At 36.6% G+C, this 18,840-nt stretch overlaps 1 protein-coding gene across 4 annotated transcripts in view; it reads left to right on the top strand.

Moving 5' to 3' along the window:
- The window catches only part of LOC126284037 (splicing factor, arginine/serine-rich 19-like), a 121,281-nt gene extending 106,487 nt beyond the window's left edge, over positions 1–14,794 (top strand). For all 4 annotated transcript variants that reach the window (XM_049982599.1, XM_049982600.1, XM_049982597.1 and 1 more), the window contains exons 10-11: positions 6,031–6,223; positions 9,699–14,794. In XM_049982599.1, coding sequence (XP_049838556.1) covers positions 6,031–6,160 — 130 coding nt within the window. In that variant the 3' untranslated portion in view covers positions 6,161–6,223; positions 9,699–14,794. The remainder of the gene's footprint in view (positions 1–6,030; positions 6,224–9,698) is intronic.
- Positions 14,795–18,840: the final 4,046 nt, after the last annotated feature.

Genomic DNA, 18,840 nt, shown 5'->3' on the forward strand with positions numbered 1-18,840 from the left:
TGTTTTAAATTACAACATGATAAATTGAGATGTGGCATTAATGGAGGAGGAAAGTAGGTTTCTTGATTCAAACATGCCTATTATAATTAAATTAAGTAATTATTTAATCAAAAGTTACAGATAGGAGATTGACTCTTATACAGGGTGTTACAAAAAGGTACGGGCAAACTTTCAGGAAACATTCCTCACACACAAAGAAAGAATGTATGTTATGTGGACATGTGTCTGGAAACACTTGCTTTCCACGTTAGAGCTCATTTTATTACTTCTCTTCAAATCACATTAATATTGGAATGGAAACACACAGCAACAGAACGTACCAGTGTGACTTCAAACACTTTGTTACAGGAAATGTTCAAAATGTTCTCCGTTAGCGAGGATACTTGCATCCACCCTCCGTCGCATGGAATCCCTGATGCGCTGATGCAGCCCTGGAGAATGGCGTATTGTATCACAGCTGTCCACAATATGAGCACAAAGAGACTCTATGTTTGGTACCGGGGTTGCGTAGACAAGAGCTTTCAAATGCCCCCATAAATGAAAGTCAAGAGGGTTGAGGTCAGGAGAGCGTGGAGGCCATGGAATTGGTCCGCCTCTACCAATCCATCGGTCACCGAATCTGTTGTTGAGAAGCGTACAAACACTTCGACTGAAATGTGCAGGAGCTCCATCGTGCATGAACCACATGTTGTGTTGTACTTGTAAAGGCAGATGTTCAAGCAGCACAGGTAGAATATCCCGTATGAAATCATGATAACGTGCTCCATTGAGCGTAGGTGGAAGGACGGGGCCCAATCAAGACATCACCAACAATGCCTGCCCAAACGTTCACAGAAAATCTGTGTTGATGACATGATTGCACAACTGCGTGCGGATTCTTATCAGCCCACACATTTTGATTGTGAAAATTTACAATTTGAATCGAAGAAGTACAGTACATACTGACGAAACTAAAATGAGTTCTAACATAGAAATTAAGTGTTTCCGGACGCATGTCCACATAACATCTTTTCTTTATTTGTGTGTGAGGAATGTTTCTTGAAAGCTTGGCCGTACCTTTTTGTAACACCCTGTATTTTATGAAACAGCCATCAAAAACTAATGTGAGAGACGAGGAGAGACGTATCACCGCTCCTTCTTTTATATAGTCCAAAACAAATTACGACAACTGTCTTCAACTTGCTTTACAGTTTTGAGGTGGCACAGTAGTTAGCACAATAGATTTGCATTCGGGAGAACGACAGTTCAAACCCCCATCCGGGCACCCTGATTTAGGTTTCCCAAAATCGTTTCAGGCAAATGCCAGGCTGGTTCCTTTGAAAGGGCACAGTCATCTTCCTTCCGTTCCCTTTCCTTTCCTCATCTGATTTGACCGATGACCTCGCTGTTTGGTCCCTTCCCCCAAATAAATCAACCAACCAACAGTTTAGATATATAAACATTTCTGTAGAGCATTCTTTATTGGAACAGCACAAAAATACATTCCCTATATTAAATCATGACCTTTTCTCCCTACTTTACAGATTTATTGACACACAGAAAATTTATTCTTAATGTCTTTGAGGATTAATTAAACATTTGGTGTATATTCTATTAATTATTCAGAAAGCAACATTTCAGTATGTTTAACATGTCGAATTGGACTATTCTCTTAAAGTATCTGTACAAAACCTTTAAACTAATCACATAAATTACGAGAAGTCTCCAAGAATTAGAAGAGAAATTATTATCCGCTCTCATTAAGTACATAGCTTATAATTTCCTTAACCTAACCTTACAGATTAAAAAATATTATATTTAGAGTTTCAGAAGTATGGGAATGGTGTAGTCACATATTTGTGTGTTAACAACTTCTTTAATTCTTCAGTTTGTATTTCCACAAAACAGAAATGTTATTATGTAATGTCACTACAAGTTAAATAGGTATTTATATTTGAGCCTGACTGTAATTAGTGAATTTTCACTAGACAAAGTTGGTGCTACTTTGTGGTGACATAATCTGGTATTAAAGTTTATATAGTGCAGATTTTAGAGTTTAGATTGATATGAGGTCTTTTTTAATCTAAGGTCAAATGCTTTATATAATCAACTGTAAGAGTCAGGGTGTGGAATGTCAGAAGTTTGAACGTAGAAAGGCAGCTAGGAAATGGGAAAAGTGAAGGCTCAGTCTAGATACGGTGGGGATCAGTGAAGTGAAATGGAAAGAAGATAAGGATTTCTGCTCAGACAAATATAGCATAATAACAACAGCAGAAGAAAGTTATATGATAGGTGTAGGATTTGTTATGAACAGGAAGGTAGGGTTGAGAGTGAGTTACTGTCAACAGTTCAATAATAGTCAACAGTTCAGAAATTCAGGCGACAAAGCCCAAATCAACAGCAAACCAACACCAACAACAATAGTTGAGGTGTCCATGCTAACTTTACAAGAAGAAGGAGATGATGATGAAATTAAGAAAGTACACAGCTTGACAGTTGCTACAGAACAACTAACTTTTACTAAGGAACAGCTGTCAATTGCTATGGAACAACTAATAATTGCTACAGAACATCTGAACAATGACAGTAAAAAGAAAATGTAGAGGTCAGGACATGTTAAGTGTAGAAAACCTTGTGCACAAAAACTCTGTACGCATTCAACATTTAATGCAATATTGTGTTTGAGAGAAGGTTGGTATGGAACCAATTACTGCAACATCCCGCGTGGTACGACATCATTTTAGTGGTTGTGATGGTTCAAAGCCACAGTAATGGATGTGTCCAAAAGTGTCATCTTGCGACTAAAGAAGGCCATTGAAGGTGGAAATTCTATGCCAAAGCATGCTGGTGGTTGTAGATGGACCACTACACCTCAACAAAGTCGATTATAGCCCTAGTGACGAAAAGGAACAGATTGCCACTGATATACATTTCTGTGCCGGAATCATTTGTTACTTATGGGACCGCAGAGATTCAATATTCAATACTGATATTTCTTTACATGCTAATAGAAACTATCATTTGGAAACTATTTCATCATTTTCTAACGCACCTACCACAATATTTCCCTTTTCTACTGCTAGTTTGATTCTTCTGGTGTTTCAAATTTGTGTATTTTGTAAGAAAATTTCTGAGTTCTGAACTTCACAATGTACATAAAGGAATATCAAATGGAAGAAAAGTGTTACATAAATCTGCATAATATTTGGAACTTTTTAAAAATATATGTGAATAGGTAACTGCTTCACCTAAAAGAACTTGTGAAGCGCCTGTTCTGTCTCTAAATGCTGCAAGACATGAGATTGTTGAGATGCATTTACTGATTTACCACATTTTTGACAGAATAGAATTCATCCATCACTTGTAAAGGTGCTACTAATTGGTATTATATCACCAATCACTTCACATAAGACAATGTACTGTATCAAAGCTCTGTTTTAAACAAAATGAGAGTAATGATTGAACACTGTTGTTTAGATTGCATCAGCTTTTGGCATAAATAAAGGACTCCCCTTTCAGATTGCAGGCAGCATGTGTAGTGGAAGTCACTCACTACGGAATATGTTGTCATAATATGACAATGTACAATGCAAATATAGATTTCAATCACAATACAGTAATCACGAAGAGTAGACTCAAGCTTAAGAAAATCGTCCAGAAGAATCAATGTGCAAAAAAGTGGGTTACTGAGGAATGACAACATGTATTTGAAGTTGTCTGAGTCTATAGATATTGTGATACTGAAAATCATAGTAGGCAGTTCACTTGAAGTGGAATGAACATCTCTAAGAAGGATACTCAGAGAAGTTGGGCATAGAAAAATAAGTGCAAGAAGTAACTGCAAACATACGTTGGGTAACAGTAGAAATACTAGAATTGATTATGTAAAGAAAGAAGTACAAAAATGTTCATGGAAATACAGGAATGTATTATTTGGGAACTAAGTTAATATGAAGTGCAGTAAAGTCAAGGAAAAATAGCTATAGGCAAAATGTGAAGAAATTGAAAAAGTAATTAATGGGGAAAGACTGACTCATTGTGTGCGTGGTCGCTCCCCCCACACACACAGTGGGAGCGGGGGGAGGGGGGGGGGGGGGGTTCCTGATGATGTGATTGAGGAAGAAATGGGAGTCGATATGATGGAAACAATAAGTGATTCAGTGTTAGAGTCAGAGTTTAATACAGCTTTGAAAGACTTGTGATCAAATAAAGCAGAAAAAGTAGATAAAATTTCTGATTCAAACAGGGAAGTACCCACCAAGTAGCAAATCAGGTTGGCATTTAAAATCTGAGTCTGAAGACAACTATCAGGTATTGGAAAAAACATCATCCACACAATCCCAAAGGGAGCAAGGCCAGTTAAGTGTGAGAAATATTGCACGATCAGTTTAACGGTGCACCCATCCAAGTTGCTGACAAAAATAACATATGGAGGAATAGAAAAGGAAATTGAGGCTCTGTCAGATGACGTCATTTTGGCATTTGGAAAGGTAAAGCACTGGGGAGGTGGTTCTGACATTGCGACTGATAAAGGAAGCAAGATTTAAGAGAAAATGAGAGAGCTTCATAGGATTTCTCAATATGGAAAAATCACTCAACAATGTAAAATGGTGAAAGGTGTTGGAAATTATAAGAAAATAGGAGTAAATTTCAGGGGAAGGCAGGTATGTACTAAATGTATGAGAACAAAGAGGGAATGTTGAGAATGGAAGATCAAGAACAAAGTGCTCAGATTAAAAAGGATGTGAGACCAGAACATAGTCTTTTGTTACTGCCGTTCAATTTAAATTTTGAAGGAACAATGACAGAAACAAAAGAAAGGTGCTCGAGCCGGATTAAAATTTAGTGTGAAAGGATATCACTGATAAGATTTGCAGGTGACATTGTTACTCTCTGTGCAAGTGAAGAATATTTACAGGACTTGTTAAAGGAAATGGAGTGTCCAGTGAGTACAGAATATGGCATGAGAGTGAACTGAAGAAAGGGGTTGTTTGGGGGGAGGAGACCAGATAGCGAGTTCATAGGTCTCGTCGGATTAGGGGAGGATGGGGAAGGAAGTCGGCCATGACCTTTCAAAGGAACCATCCCGGCATTTGCCAGGAGTGATGATCAAGGGAAATCACGGAAAACCTAAATCAGGATGGCCGGACACTGGATTGAACCGTCGTCCTCCCGAATGAGAGTCCAGTGCGCTAGCCACTACACCACCTCACTCGGTCTGAACTGAAGAAAGACTAAGCTAGTGAGGAATAGCATGAGTTAGTGATAAACTTAACATCAAAATTGGGGACCACCAAGTTAAGTAATTCTGCAGAGTAACATATGACTGGTGAAGCAAGGAAGACATAAAATGTCATCTAAAACAGGCAAAGAAAGTGTTCCTGTCTGTTAATATCAGACATCAGCCTCAATTCCAGGAAGAAATTTCTGGTAATGCATATTTGGAGCAAAGCATATATGGACTGTGGGAAGAGCAGAAATGATGAGATTCAAAGCATTTAAGATACAATGCTGAAAATTAAATGAACTGATTGTCTAAGGAATGAGGCGATTCTCCACAGAATGGATGAGGAAATAAGCATGTGGAAAACACATGCAAGAATACGGTACAGGATGACAGGACATGTTGAAGACATCAGTGAATAACTTGCATGCTAATAGAGGGAGCTGTAAAGGGCAAAAACTGTAGAGGAAGACAGAGATTTGTGATAAACTTAACAAACAAAATAATTGAGAATGTAATGTGCAAGTGTCAGTCTGACATGAAGTGGTTGACACAAGGAGGAATAGGTGGTGGATTGCACCAACCGGTCGGCTGGTGACAAAAACAGGAAGAAAGTGTACCTAATCGTTAATAGTTGATTACTTTTTTTGTTGAAGAAAAATGTAGGAATTAGTTACTTCCTGATATATCAGGCTCGATATGGAACTACAGATAATCTGAATTGTGTTTTTGTTGTTATTGCTGCAGAAGTATTGCACCACAGGTGTGTGACACACAGCCTTAACCCGCTTTTTAACAAAACTGTAAGCACTGTGTTTTTTTCACAGGTGGTACAAGTATCAGGAATGGCTTGAAGCAGAACGCTATTATGAACATTGGGCAGCTCTCGAAGCATCTCGTAGCCGCAAAGGGTGGGGTGGTGGCAGCAGCAGTTCTAGGAAACGCCGTCGCTTGTAATTACATGTTTCCCTTGGCTCAGGGTGTTCTTTGCCAAGTGAGGAGAGTGCCAGTCTTTTGGAGGTAAGTACACTTGTTTCTAAAACTGTTTTGCTGTCTCAGTTGCTCAGTGGTGAAATTTTGGCAGATTACTCCAGAAGCTACTTCAACCACCTAAAATGACGTCTGAACAATTCTTGGAACTTAAGAGAATTCAGGATGCTGTAAGGAAAGAAGATACACTAATGTTGCAAGTATTATTGTCGGAATTGAAACTGGAGTACGCACTGTGTTTTCGCACAAGTGTAAATTTTTATTCCTAATCTCTATATTATATCCATATTGTGTTCCAAAGTACAAATTTGTTAGATGTTTGTGATGCAATCTATTTGGGAAGCTTCTTATGTACAGCTTTTGGATATCAAGCTTTTTGCTTCATACATAGTAAATTTTCTATTTTCGCCATTAATTCCACGTTGTATTGTTTGGGTAGCTTCTGCATTTGTGCAGCTGTACTTTTAACGAAGTCGTTTGCTTCGGGATGCCTTCGTATTAAGCTAAGAGTATCTGCTCAAGTTTCCCGATGTACAAATTATGCACTAAATAATTAATGGAAAATCTCATATAAAGATGTGAAAGAAATACTAACAAAGAGATAGAGGGGCTGGCCAGTACTTGCCTCAGCTCAGTACAGCCGATAGATACACAAAAAACAACCAAAAATTTACGTTCCTAGCTTTCGGAATAAATGTTCCTTCATCAGGGAGGAGAGAGAGGGGAAAGAAAGGGAAGAAGGGAAAGTGGATTTAGTTACTCACAACCCAGGTTATGAAGCAACAGGGAAAGGAAAACAGGGAGGGTAGCAAGGATGGAGGCATGGTTGTCAGAGGGAAGCCAAAGATATTCTATTGTAAGTACTGTGCCAGCTTCAAACCAAAGAGGATGCATACAGAAGTAAAGAGGTATATAGTATAAAGATGTAGGATGAAAAAAATGCATGAATGGCTAAACAGGAAGGGGAAAGAGGAGAAGACTGAAGAGTAAATGGGAGTGAGGTTGTTTAACGTAGGTTCAGATCAGGGGGATGGCGGGATGAAAGGATGTGTTGGAGTGCAAGTTCCCATCTCCGCAGTTCCGAGGGACTGGTGTTGGATGGGAGAAGAGAGAGAGAGAGAGAGAGAGAGAGAGAGAGAGAGAGAGAGAGAGAGAGAGAGAGAGAGAGAGAGATCTACACGAGTCAAAAGGGGGTGGGGGGTGTAAAATGCGAAAAAATGTAAAATGTGTGAAATAACGATTTAAGCTGTAAAAGTTATGTATAGGATACCCCCTTTCATTTTTGCACTTCATGTGTGGTATATGTACATAAGAGGCATTAAAAGACTTGTAGGGGACTTATTTATTAGCTAATAAAAACCACTGATGTAACTCGAACTGATAACTGTCTAGGAAGTAGGAAGGCAGTTTCATATGTCATAATTGATGTTTTTGAAAGCCTGCAGCTGTCCTTCATTTTTCAAATAATGAAATACTGCACTAGTTATGTATTTTTTCATGCTTAGCACGACACGTTTAGAGAATTTTTTCTCATTGTCAATTGCAAATATGTAAATAAGTATTTTGTCTGGTGTTTCAATACATGTTACTCTACATCTCTTGCACTGTTGTCATCTTTTTGAGGGTATCAGGTACTGTGCCTCATTAATTATGTAGAAAACCACACACATACACAAACTATCTCTCACATTGTTTGTTTGTGTGTCATCACAAAAAGTACATATGTAAATACTGCACTCGACAACGAGAATTAATTCTCGAAACACATTTTGCTCAGCATGAATAAAATATGTAACCGGTGCTGTGTTTAAACTAAAAACATTTGAGCAATGCAAAGTAAATGACGGTGTCAAAACGTGATAAATATGGTTCGACCAAGGTTTCACGGTGATCACAACAATCACAAAACTCCATTTGCGCAGTAGAGACAGTTCAGAAATAGTTGCGATTGGTCACAATATCTTCATTCGAACAAACCTAATTACTCCGATCAGTCACCACGCCAAGGAGAGCTTGGCCAACACCATGTCAGCATCATTTTTTCTCCACAACATCTTTCTTAATGTGTAAATCACGGGAAAATTATAAATATGTGGATGCAAAAGCACATGGAAATTAACATTGTGAGCATAGGAAATTTGACGGGACTGATATAAAAATGTCGTAAACAGCGGAAAAATGCTAATTCTGGGAACATAAAAGTGGCGTTATACTTTAATCTTATTGATGTTTTGGAACCTGATCATAACTCGTTGGACAAATATGTGGAAACACCATGAGAAATACATGCTCGAACATAAATGCAGATATTAATCAATCCTGCAGTTTGCACTGTTCTATTTTACCACAAATGGCACCTGTGCAGTGTTCTCAGTATGTTGTGCAAGTATCAGTCGTGATTACAACAGAGTGCTGTGTAGTTGTGAGTGCATTATGTTAGAGCTAAGTGAAGTCACTAGTGGTACTTGTATAGTGAGTGCTCCTATAACCAAGGTAGCCGAAGTGTTTCATATTTCAAGAGAGACTGTATCGAAGACTTATGCCACATACAGAGAAAAGTGGAAAAACTTCATCTGCTAAGTCAAACATGGATGACAGTGTGTGTTGAGTGGTTGGCAGACAGTCATTGAAGAGGAAAAAAAAGAGAATGACAGCTGCAAAATTCACAGCAGAACTGAATGTTGCACTCACGAATGGTCAGCCCAAATCAACACAAAGGGTCCTCCACAAGCACAGAATTGCAGGGTGAGCTGGAATTCCAAAACCACTCATCAGAGATGCAGATATCTGTAACTGGAAAATGTGATACTGAAGCCATAAACTCTGAACTATGGAACGATGGAAGAAAATTATTAGATCAGATGAGTCTTGTTTTTGACACTGTTTCCAACTTCTGGCCCAGTTTACATCACCAGAGCGAAACATGGTGAGATTCGGTAATGATTAGGGCAGTTATATATGGCATTCCGTGGGCCCCACGGCTGCATTACAAGATTGCATTACTGCTGCGGATTATGTGATAACTTTGGTTCCAATGTGACAGACTCCTGTTCACACAGCTCACATAATGCAGGATTGGTTTTGTGACCACAAATATGAATTGGCACGTCTTCCTGGCCATCACAGTCACTGCATCTCAATGCTATTGTGCCTTTGTTGGTGTGCTTTGGTGAGAAGGATGTGTGATCGCTATCCTGAACTTGCCACTATTTTGCAGCATGAATGGTATAAGATTCCATTGAGAACTATATGGGACCTGTGTGTATCCATTTTAAGATGAGTGGAAACTGTTTTGAATGCCAACGGTTTTCCTACACCTATTAGGAATGGTAATTTGTTGTTTTTGCATATTTCCTTATTTTTGTCCACCACCTGTAGTTTTAGGCTGCACTGAACTTGAATTTTTCTTATGCAAGTGTTTTATTAAATGCTAAATCTGATTTGTTTTACGATACTGAACTGGATTATTACAAGATGAATATTTACAAAACTTTTTGTTTTGCAGGTTTCTGACAGTTTTGCGCTGCTTTGGATGGGATACTGCCCTTCTGTACAGCACTCGCTGGTAGAAAATAGTTTTAGGATTCCTGGAATTGTATAAGGGTTGTGTGCATTGTACAGTATTGAAAGCGAAAGCTGAAGTGTGTAATGAATACTAAACCGTAGATTTTTATTTATGTATTGGTGTCTGACTAATCGTGGAAAGAATTTTTTAGTAGAGTCATTCCTGCAAATATTGCTGAGCTCTTGTCTATTTGCTTGCTCTAAATTATGTATCAGTATTTACATAGAAGAAAATGTTAAAATCCAATGTGCTGTCCACTATGGACATTTTTAATATTGTCTTTGGCTGGAGATTCTTTGCATCTGTAATATTTCTCTTGTCTGTCAGTCTTTATTTGTGTGTACTTAAGATAAAATCAGTGTCATTCTATGATCTCTTTAACTGAACAATATGGGAAACAAAAACCTATCAAACAGCATTTGCAAAAGATAAACTATGTAAAAATGATCACTCCCTACTCCCAGCCTTGCCAGTTCCATCACATGCCAACATATGTATTTTAATATTTTGTTGTAGTACTCCAGATAACTATATATATAAATAGTCAGCTTATTGCCCACCCCGTCATCTAGAAAGTGATAGATTCACTTTGATACATAAGAGGGACAGTTGATCATTGATGAATACACGTATGTATATAAATGACTACAACCATCTTCAAGCATTGTTTGTTTCACCACATCTGTCTCCCAGTTACAAGATACAGAGCTTAATAAATTGAGGCTAGAGGGTTCATTCTGATTTCTAATGTAATTTTGTTCCACACAGAAAATATCTGAAACTTTTGTAAAATTTCAAGTCCACACATGGGAACCTTCCAATACTAGGATGTCATGTAGCAGAATATTTGATTTGTGAAAGGCAGTGAGGAAACTGAGCGTACTACTGACACTAAAGGTTTTGGAATGGTAATGTCTTCAGGGTTGGGAATGCAACGGTGGCAATAAAAATTTTTGGAAAGTGAATTGGAAATTGGGAAATATAATGTAACACTCTACAAAGAAAAACAGAAGCCAAGTAAAAAAGTTAGAAATCAAGGTGAAAGGTAAAAACAAAATCATCTACTATTCTATTTAACATAGAATTTGAAAAACATAGAGAATCAAATGTGGAACAGGGAAAGACAAATAAAAACCCCTGAAGTCTCAAGTGTATTTAAACTTTTCCGTTTAAAGAAAGATTGTAGGGAAGTAGGGGAAATTCTATAGTTGTAAGCCAAGTGAATAAAAAGGTTCATGACTGCACTAGTTGTGGCTTGGAGGATGTTTTTATTGGTGACAATTCAGGTTGTGAAAAGAAAGTTATGCGTTGAATGGTGGTCCTCAGGTATCTGACTTATTCTGAATCAAAACTATTTCATTTTACAAGTTACCGTACAAGGTCGATGTAATCACTCTATCGCACAACTAGAAAGGGTAGTTGAAGATAATTTTCGCTCTCAACAATTTTAATATCCAAGCATATGTTCTCAGCCAAGATTTCAAACAACAATCATAAAATGGCTTGTTGTAATACTAAATGTTAAAGTAGTTGTCTGCAATAACTTTTTTATGCCCAACAAAATTGTGCATGCAAACACCAACTGTCTAAAGTTTTTGAATTATTCTTCATTTGCTTTATAAGTTTGTCCTGTGCTCTATTCTTCTGCAGGTTATTGTGCAGAAGTTATTCTACTAAGTAATTTGAACATGTTCTCTCTTGCTTTTCCAGTGATTCTACAAGGCAACTCAATTGATCTTTTGCTTGTAATTCCACTGAAACCAGATTGTTTCACTTGTGGTTCATCAGTAATTTTTAGCATATTTCTGTGTACTCTCTCTCTCTCTCTCTCTCTCTCTCTCTCTCTGTCTGTCTCTCGTACCTTATACAATCTTCGTCCGAGGCATTTTTGAATGATTTATGAACAGAATGTCTCACAGATAAGGACTGTACAATATAATTCTGTAATATGTGACACTAAAAATGAAAGAAATATGTGCAGAAACAGTGGCTTGTGGGGACACTCTTCAGGTAGCCTGCAAGTCCACCATATTGGTTACACTTCATATTTATGTATATTTATGGACCAGAAAAACACAATACTCATTGTAGAGGTAGTGTGTGTTAAGAAAACCATTATTGCATTATTATTCATAAAATAATTGATTACTGTACCACTCGTCAGAGCACAAGTAATTCATTGTAGTAATGGCACCAATGACAAAATATAAAGGTATACGCAGTATTGTACATAATTCAGTTTCCTTTTTGTGTCCTGTATGATGTCATTGTTGTTAGATGTTTTTCATGTCTTTTGCACAAAATTTACATTTTGTAGTTTGGCACATAAATTATAACTGTTCCAAATATCGTGCTAGTCCCTTCTAGGTCTTTTTTTGTAGTGCTGTGTAAAAGAACACACTTTGCACAGTATACTAATGAATTATGTATATTCACAAATGACACACTGTTAACTTTTTAGTTATCTTAAGTGTCGCAAATTTTCTCCAATATGGCTTTCTTACCTCATTCTATCCCTAAAATGTGAGTTGCATGACCCAATGTGCTCTTCGACTTCAGTGAATTACTTTATAGTGGAGACAAACACATAGAATTATGCCAAGCTGCTGCTTTTCCTCAACCCCCTTTTGTACGTTTGTATTCCTCTTGGTAATACCATAACTGTCACTGAGCAGTCCTCAGGTGTGAAACATTAACTATAGTTGCAGTTCTTTTATTTATCTTCTTTTGAACAGTTGTACAATGATCCCATTTGGCATTTCATTTATCTTTTCTAACTGTCTAGAGTGTGTCATGCACTCTAAAGGACTTCACTCTTTCTGACACACTGTGTATTTTTATATGCCCAGAAGGCTCACTTCAGCAAGAAGATGGAGATAAAAATATTCTTTTCACCTTTTTTAATGTATCAGGTACATTATATTACTTTTTTTTGCATATGTTCTCATTCTTTCCCAATATTTTAGTTTGTCTTTGTGGCAATGTGCAAATTTACTTGCATTCAGGAGATAATGCTTTGGACAGCAGTAGCTCACAAAATAAACAGCAGATATTAGTATTTCAGAGATAGGAATGCTTAGCTAAAGGAACAAATAAGGAAATGTGATGTAGGCACAAAAGAGCAGTAGTGTAACTAAATTTACTTTGTTTTTAAAGATCTTATCTTTTTATCTGTCAACTCAGCCTTATAAATGTGCTCATTCTGTTAATGTTTCCCTGCTGGACGATAGTATTAAAGGAAATTAGGTTCCCATAATTTTACATTTGTTAGAATCAACTAAAATGCATTATTTCAAATTTGTAGTGAGCAAAGGCATGGCATGTGTAGTAAGGTTATTTATGGTCATTTTACATTCCAGTTATGTTTTTCACAGTGTCAATTATCTTTTGCGTCATTGCTTAAATAACCACCACTTTTTTGTGTACTTTGTAAAAAGATCTGTATATGCAACTACATTTCCTTACTCATTGTGTCACTTTTCTTTGCCAAGTGTTAATTTTGTTTAACATGTTTTTCTGGTTGTTTTATGTTCATTTTCTGTGTATTTTATATTAAATATATGCCCCTTTCTTTTTTCTCATCCCTATGTTCCTCCTCATACATTGATTTACTCAAGTTACATGTATCATTTTCAGTATTTGCTTCATTTTCATATGCAAGGATTTTTGTGAGAATTTTCCTAGATTATTATCTTTGGAATAATACATATTGCATAATAGTGCAACTGTTTTATCTCAGGCTGACTTTCTCTTTTAGTATGTTGCAGTTGTTGTAAATGTTTGTTTTGTATTTATGTATACATGAATTGCTTGTGAAGCCTGTTTTAGCAATTTATTAATGTATACTTTCATACAATTCTTGATAGTAACAAAATTGTTGCATTTGAGGTTTGTCTAAATGCTTTACTGGAAAATGAAGGTATCACTTCTCAAGATTTTCCTTGCACATGTATTTTCAAACTAACAGTATAGACAGAAATGTACCAGAAAATTAAATAGGAAAATATTCATACAGTTTCAAGTGAAATGTGGAACCGATAATTACTGTCAGTCACATTGTAAGAAATCAGATGTACTTTTCATGAGCAAGTTAACATCATGATCATATCCAATAATGCCACAAGAAATGTTATTTTCATTTGCATGTAATTGTTGTGACCCTATTGTGTACAGAGATTTATATTTTTAGCTTGAAACGTTTTCTTGCCTCTACATTTGATCAGTATTGCACATTTGTCTTGTTAGGGTTTTGAGAACATAGTCTTATAAGTAAAGTTTAAAATTAATGCCTTTATTTGGTTTCATGGGAAACAATTTTCTGATAAATTATATACATTTTTTAACACTAGGTACCAAATTAGTGCATATTCAGTGAAGATGGGAATGTAATTGGAAGTCTCTTTCAAGCAGCACTGAAATTTATTGAACAATCAAGGATTAGCATGTTTTTTTTTTCGTATTAGACTAATTTTCAGAATTAATTTTTGGGTTGATTATAACTTTGTTCTGTAACTACCAATATTAGTTATAGTAGCAGTGGTTGTTACATGTCATGATCATGAAAAAATTGTGCCAACAACTTCCTTTTCCTTGTGTATAGACATTGTGTTTAGTTATGTGCACAAATATTTCAGTTTGTGCATTTGCGGAAATGAATCTCTTTACAAAAAAAAAAAAAAAAAAAAAAAAAAAAAAAAAAAAAAAAAAAAAAAAAAAAAAAAAGACAGGTGGCAGCAATAGATGTTGGCTGTCTGATTTTATTAAATTACTTGATAGTTTTATTGTGTCAGAATGTTTACTGAATGTCTTTAGATTTATGTACTTTGTTTAGTGTTTTAACGACACGTTGGAGATTTTTAATGATTTATGAATAATATAATGTTGTGTTTAAGATGCTGAAGAGCAGCTATTTCCTGTATTTGATCACATGCAAATGTATATAAATTATTATAAACTAAAAAATAAAAATATCTCATATTCTAGATTCAGTTGTAAATACAATTCAATTAAATAAATATAGAAAACTTGCTGTTTAACACAGTTGTGTATATGCTCCTCCTGACTTTATTTATTTATCCGTAAACAAATTTCTTTGTATACATACATATGTACATTATTTTATCTTAGTTGTAGTTTATTTCCATCTTAATTTGACAGGGATATAAATACAAAATTAAATAGGGGTAATGCAGGAGTATGTTTAATAATGAATAAAAAAAAAATAGGAGTGTGGGTAAGCTACTATAAACAGCATAGTGAACGTATTATTATGGTCAAGATAGACACAAAGCCCACGCCTACTACAGTAGTACAAGTTTATATGCCAACTAGCTCTGCACGTGATGAAGAACTTGATGAAATGTATGATGAGATAAAAGAAATTATTCAGGAAGTGAAGGGGGATGAAAATTTAATAGTCATGGGTGACTGGAATTCGACAGTAGGAAAAGGAAGAGAAAGAAACATAGTAGATGAATATGGATTCGGGCTAAGAAATGAGAGAGGAAGTCGTCTGGTAGAATTTTGCACAGAGCATAACTTAATCATAGCTAACACTTGGTTCAAGAATCATAAAAGAATGTTCTATACATGGAAGAATCCTGGAGATACTAAAAGGTATCAGATAGATTATATAATGGTAAGACAGAGATTCAGGAACCAGGTTTTAAATTGTAGGACATTTCCAGGGGCAGATGTGGACACTGACCACAATCTATTGGTTATGAACTGTAGATTAAAACTGAAGAAACTGCAAAAAAGTGGGAATTTAAGGAGATGGGACCTGGATAAACTGAAAGAACCAGAGGTTGTACAGAGTTTCAGGGAGAGCATAAGGGAACAACTGACAGTAGAGGGAAGAATGGGTAGTGAAGGCAGCAGAGGATCAAGTAGGTAAAAAGACGAGGGCTAGTAGAAATCCTTGGGTAACAGAAGAAATATTGAATTTAATTGATGAAAGGAGAAAATATAAAAACTCAGTAAATGAAGCAGGCAAAAGGGAATACAAACGTCACAAAAATGAGATCGACAGGAAGTGCAAAATGGCTAAGCAGGGATGGCTAGAGGACAAATGTAAGGATGTAGAGGCTTATCTCACAGGAAAATTAAAGAGACCTTTGGAGAAAGGAGAACCACTTGCATGAATATCAAGAGCTTTGATGGAAACCCAGTTATAAGCAAAGAAGGGAAAGCAGAAAGGTGGAAGGAGTATATAGAGGGCCTATACAAGGACGAGGTACTTAAGGACAATATTATGGAAATGGAAGTGGATGTAGATGAAGATGAAATTGGAGATATGATATTGCGTGAAGAGTTTGACAGAGCCCTGAAAGACCTGAATCGAAACAAGACCCCGGGAGTAGACAACATTCCTTTAGAACTACTGACAGCGTTGGGGGAGCCAGTCCTGACAACTCTCTACCATCTGGTGAGCAAGATGTATGAGACAGGCGAAGTACCCTCAGACTTCAGGAAGAATATAATAATTCCAATCCCAAAGAAAGCAGGTGTTGACAGATGTGAAAATTACCGAACTATCAGTTTAATAAGTCACAGCTGCAAAATACTAACGTGAATTCAATACAGACGAATGGAAAAACTGATAGAAGCCGACCTTGGGGTAGATCAGTTTGGATTCCATAGAAATGTTGGAACACGTGAGGCAATACTGACCCTACGACTTACCTTAGAAGAAAGATTAAGGGAAGGTAAACCTACTTTTCTAGCATTTGTAGACTTAGAGAAAGTTTTTGACAATATTGATTGGAATACTCTTTCAAATTCTGAAGGTGGCAGGGGTAAAATACAGGGAGCGAAAGGCTATTTACAATTTGTACAGAAACCAGATGGCAGTTGTAAGACTCGAGGGGCATGAAAGGGAAGCAGTGGTAGGGAAGGGAGTGAGACAGAGTTGTAGCCACTCCCCGTTGTTATTCAATCTGTATATTGAGCAAGCAGTAAAGGAAACAAAAGAAAAATTTGGAGTAGGTATTAAATCCTGGGAGAGACAAAAAAAAAACTTTGAGATTCGCCGATGGCATTGTAATTCTGTCAGAGACAGCAAAGGATTTGGAAGAGCAATTGAACGGAATGGACAGTGTCTTGAAGGGAGGATATAAGATGAACATCAACAAAAGTAAAACGAGGATAATGGAATGTAGTTGAATTAAGTCAGGTGATGCTGGGGTAATTAGATTAGGAAATGAGTCACTTAAAGTAGTTAAGGAGTTTTGCTATTTGGGGAGCAAAATCACTGATAATGGTTGACGTAGAGAGAATATAAAATGTAGGCTGGTAATGGCATGGAAAGCGTTTCTGAGGAATAGAAATTTGTTAACATCGAGTATAGATTTAAGTGTCAGGAAGACGTTTCTGAAAGTATTTGTATATTATGTAGCCATGTATGGAAGTGAAACATGGACAATAAATAGTTTGGACAAGAAGAGAATAGAAGCTTTCGAAATGTGGTGCTACAGTAGAATGTTGAAGATTAGGTGGGTAGATCACATAACTAATGAGGAGGTATTGAATAGGATTGGGGAGAAGAGACATTTGTGGCACAACTTGATTAGAAGAAGGGATCGGTTGGTAGGACATGTCTTGAGGCATCAAGGGATCACAAATTTAGCATTGGAGGGCAGTGTGGAAGGTAAAAATCGTAGAGGGAGACCAAGAGATGAATACACTAAGTAGATTCAGAAGGATGTAGGTTGCAGTAGGTACTGGGAGATGAAGAAGCTTGCACAGGATAGATTAACATGGAGTGCTGCATCAAACCAGTCTCAGGACTGAAGACCACAACAACATAATTAGACTGAGTTTTGATTTCAGAAGACCTTTACTTTATAATACTTTTGTATGACACTCAGTTCCCATTAAGATTATATAGTTTCTCATCATGTTTGTTAATTTTGTTCCTCAAGTCTTTGCTGTCAAGCCATCGTTGATATCAGTGTTTTACTTCATATAGTGGTTTCAAACCTTGCACTGAAATCTTCTATCTTCGAAGTTACATTTAGCGGTCAACTGCCACTTCACATACATACGTTACATATAACTGTATAATTTGATATGACTGAGTTGAAACAATGACTCACAATTTTCTCTGGTTGCAATATTTTATGCAGACAACTAGTGCAGCATCAGCCACCTAATGAAGTAAAGCTCCTTGTTCAGTCATCTCCATGTTAACAATATTGGCTCATACTGGATAAAATAACAGTTCCTCCACACAAATATGTAATAAGTGATGTGGAACTTGGACCGTGCCGCCTTGATTTTTATGCATAGCATCCCCATCATTTTACACACAGTTTTACTGTAACCCTTATAAGCGTCAAATCACTTTACTCCTATTTTCAAAGGATCTCAAATGTGATTAAAATAAAAGTACTTAATTACATTTAAGAAAAGATGTATTGTTTCAGTAGAGAAAAAAGATGTGAAAACATTCATCTAATAAAATATTTCCTACTCTGTCTATTGTTGCTTGTTATTAACCTCGTTTTGATAGCCTCAAAATTGTTACAAATACTTGATTCCAACAGCTAATGTAAGTTCTAATGTTACTCGTGTGTCCATGAATACTTGCTCTCATGTATAATGTTGTGTAAGACACACATGATAGCCTTTCTCACGACTGAAAAATGTGAGATAAACAAAAGTTGGTAGACATGTTTCTACATCTGAAAGATGACGTCTATTCAGATTTCGCAGTGGTTGTGTAAGAGTCGCACTAGTAGCCCCACTATGAGGATCCAAATCAGGTTTGCTTTGAATACATGATGTAACGGTTGTGAGCTTTTGTTACCTTTGAGATTGGATGTAGTGAGTTGATTTTAATCAGGAATGGCTTTAAGACGATGAAGATGCCATTGTCAATAGCTCACTGCAGAGTTTGGTTATGTTTATGCAGTAGTGCTATGTGAAGCTGGATATTCCTTCCACACTATTGGAGAAAAACTTGGCATGAATGTAGCCACTATACATGATTGCTGGCAGCAGTGCTCATGGAAAATCGTGGGATAACTGTACTGATACCAGTGCCTATTTTCAGGCATTTGTGAAAGATACTCTCCCAGAG

This window comes from Schistocerca gregaria, chromosome 8 (genome assembly GCF_023897955.1).
Source record: "Schistocerca gregaria isolate iqSchGreg1 chromosome 8, iqSchGreg1.2, whole genome shotgun sequence".
Lineage (NCBI taxonomy): Eukaryota > Metazoa > Arthropoda > Insecta > Orthoptera > Acrididae > Schistocerca > Schistocerca gregaria.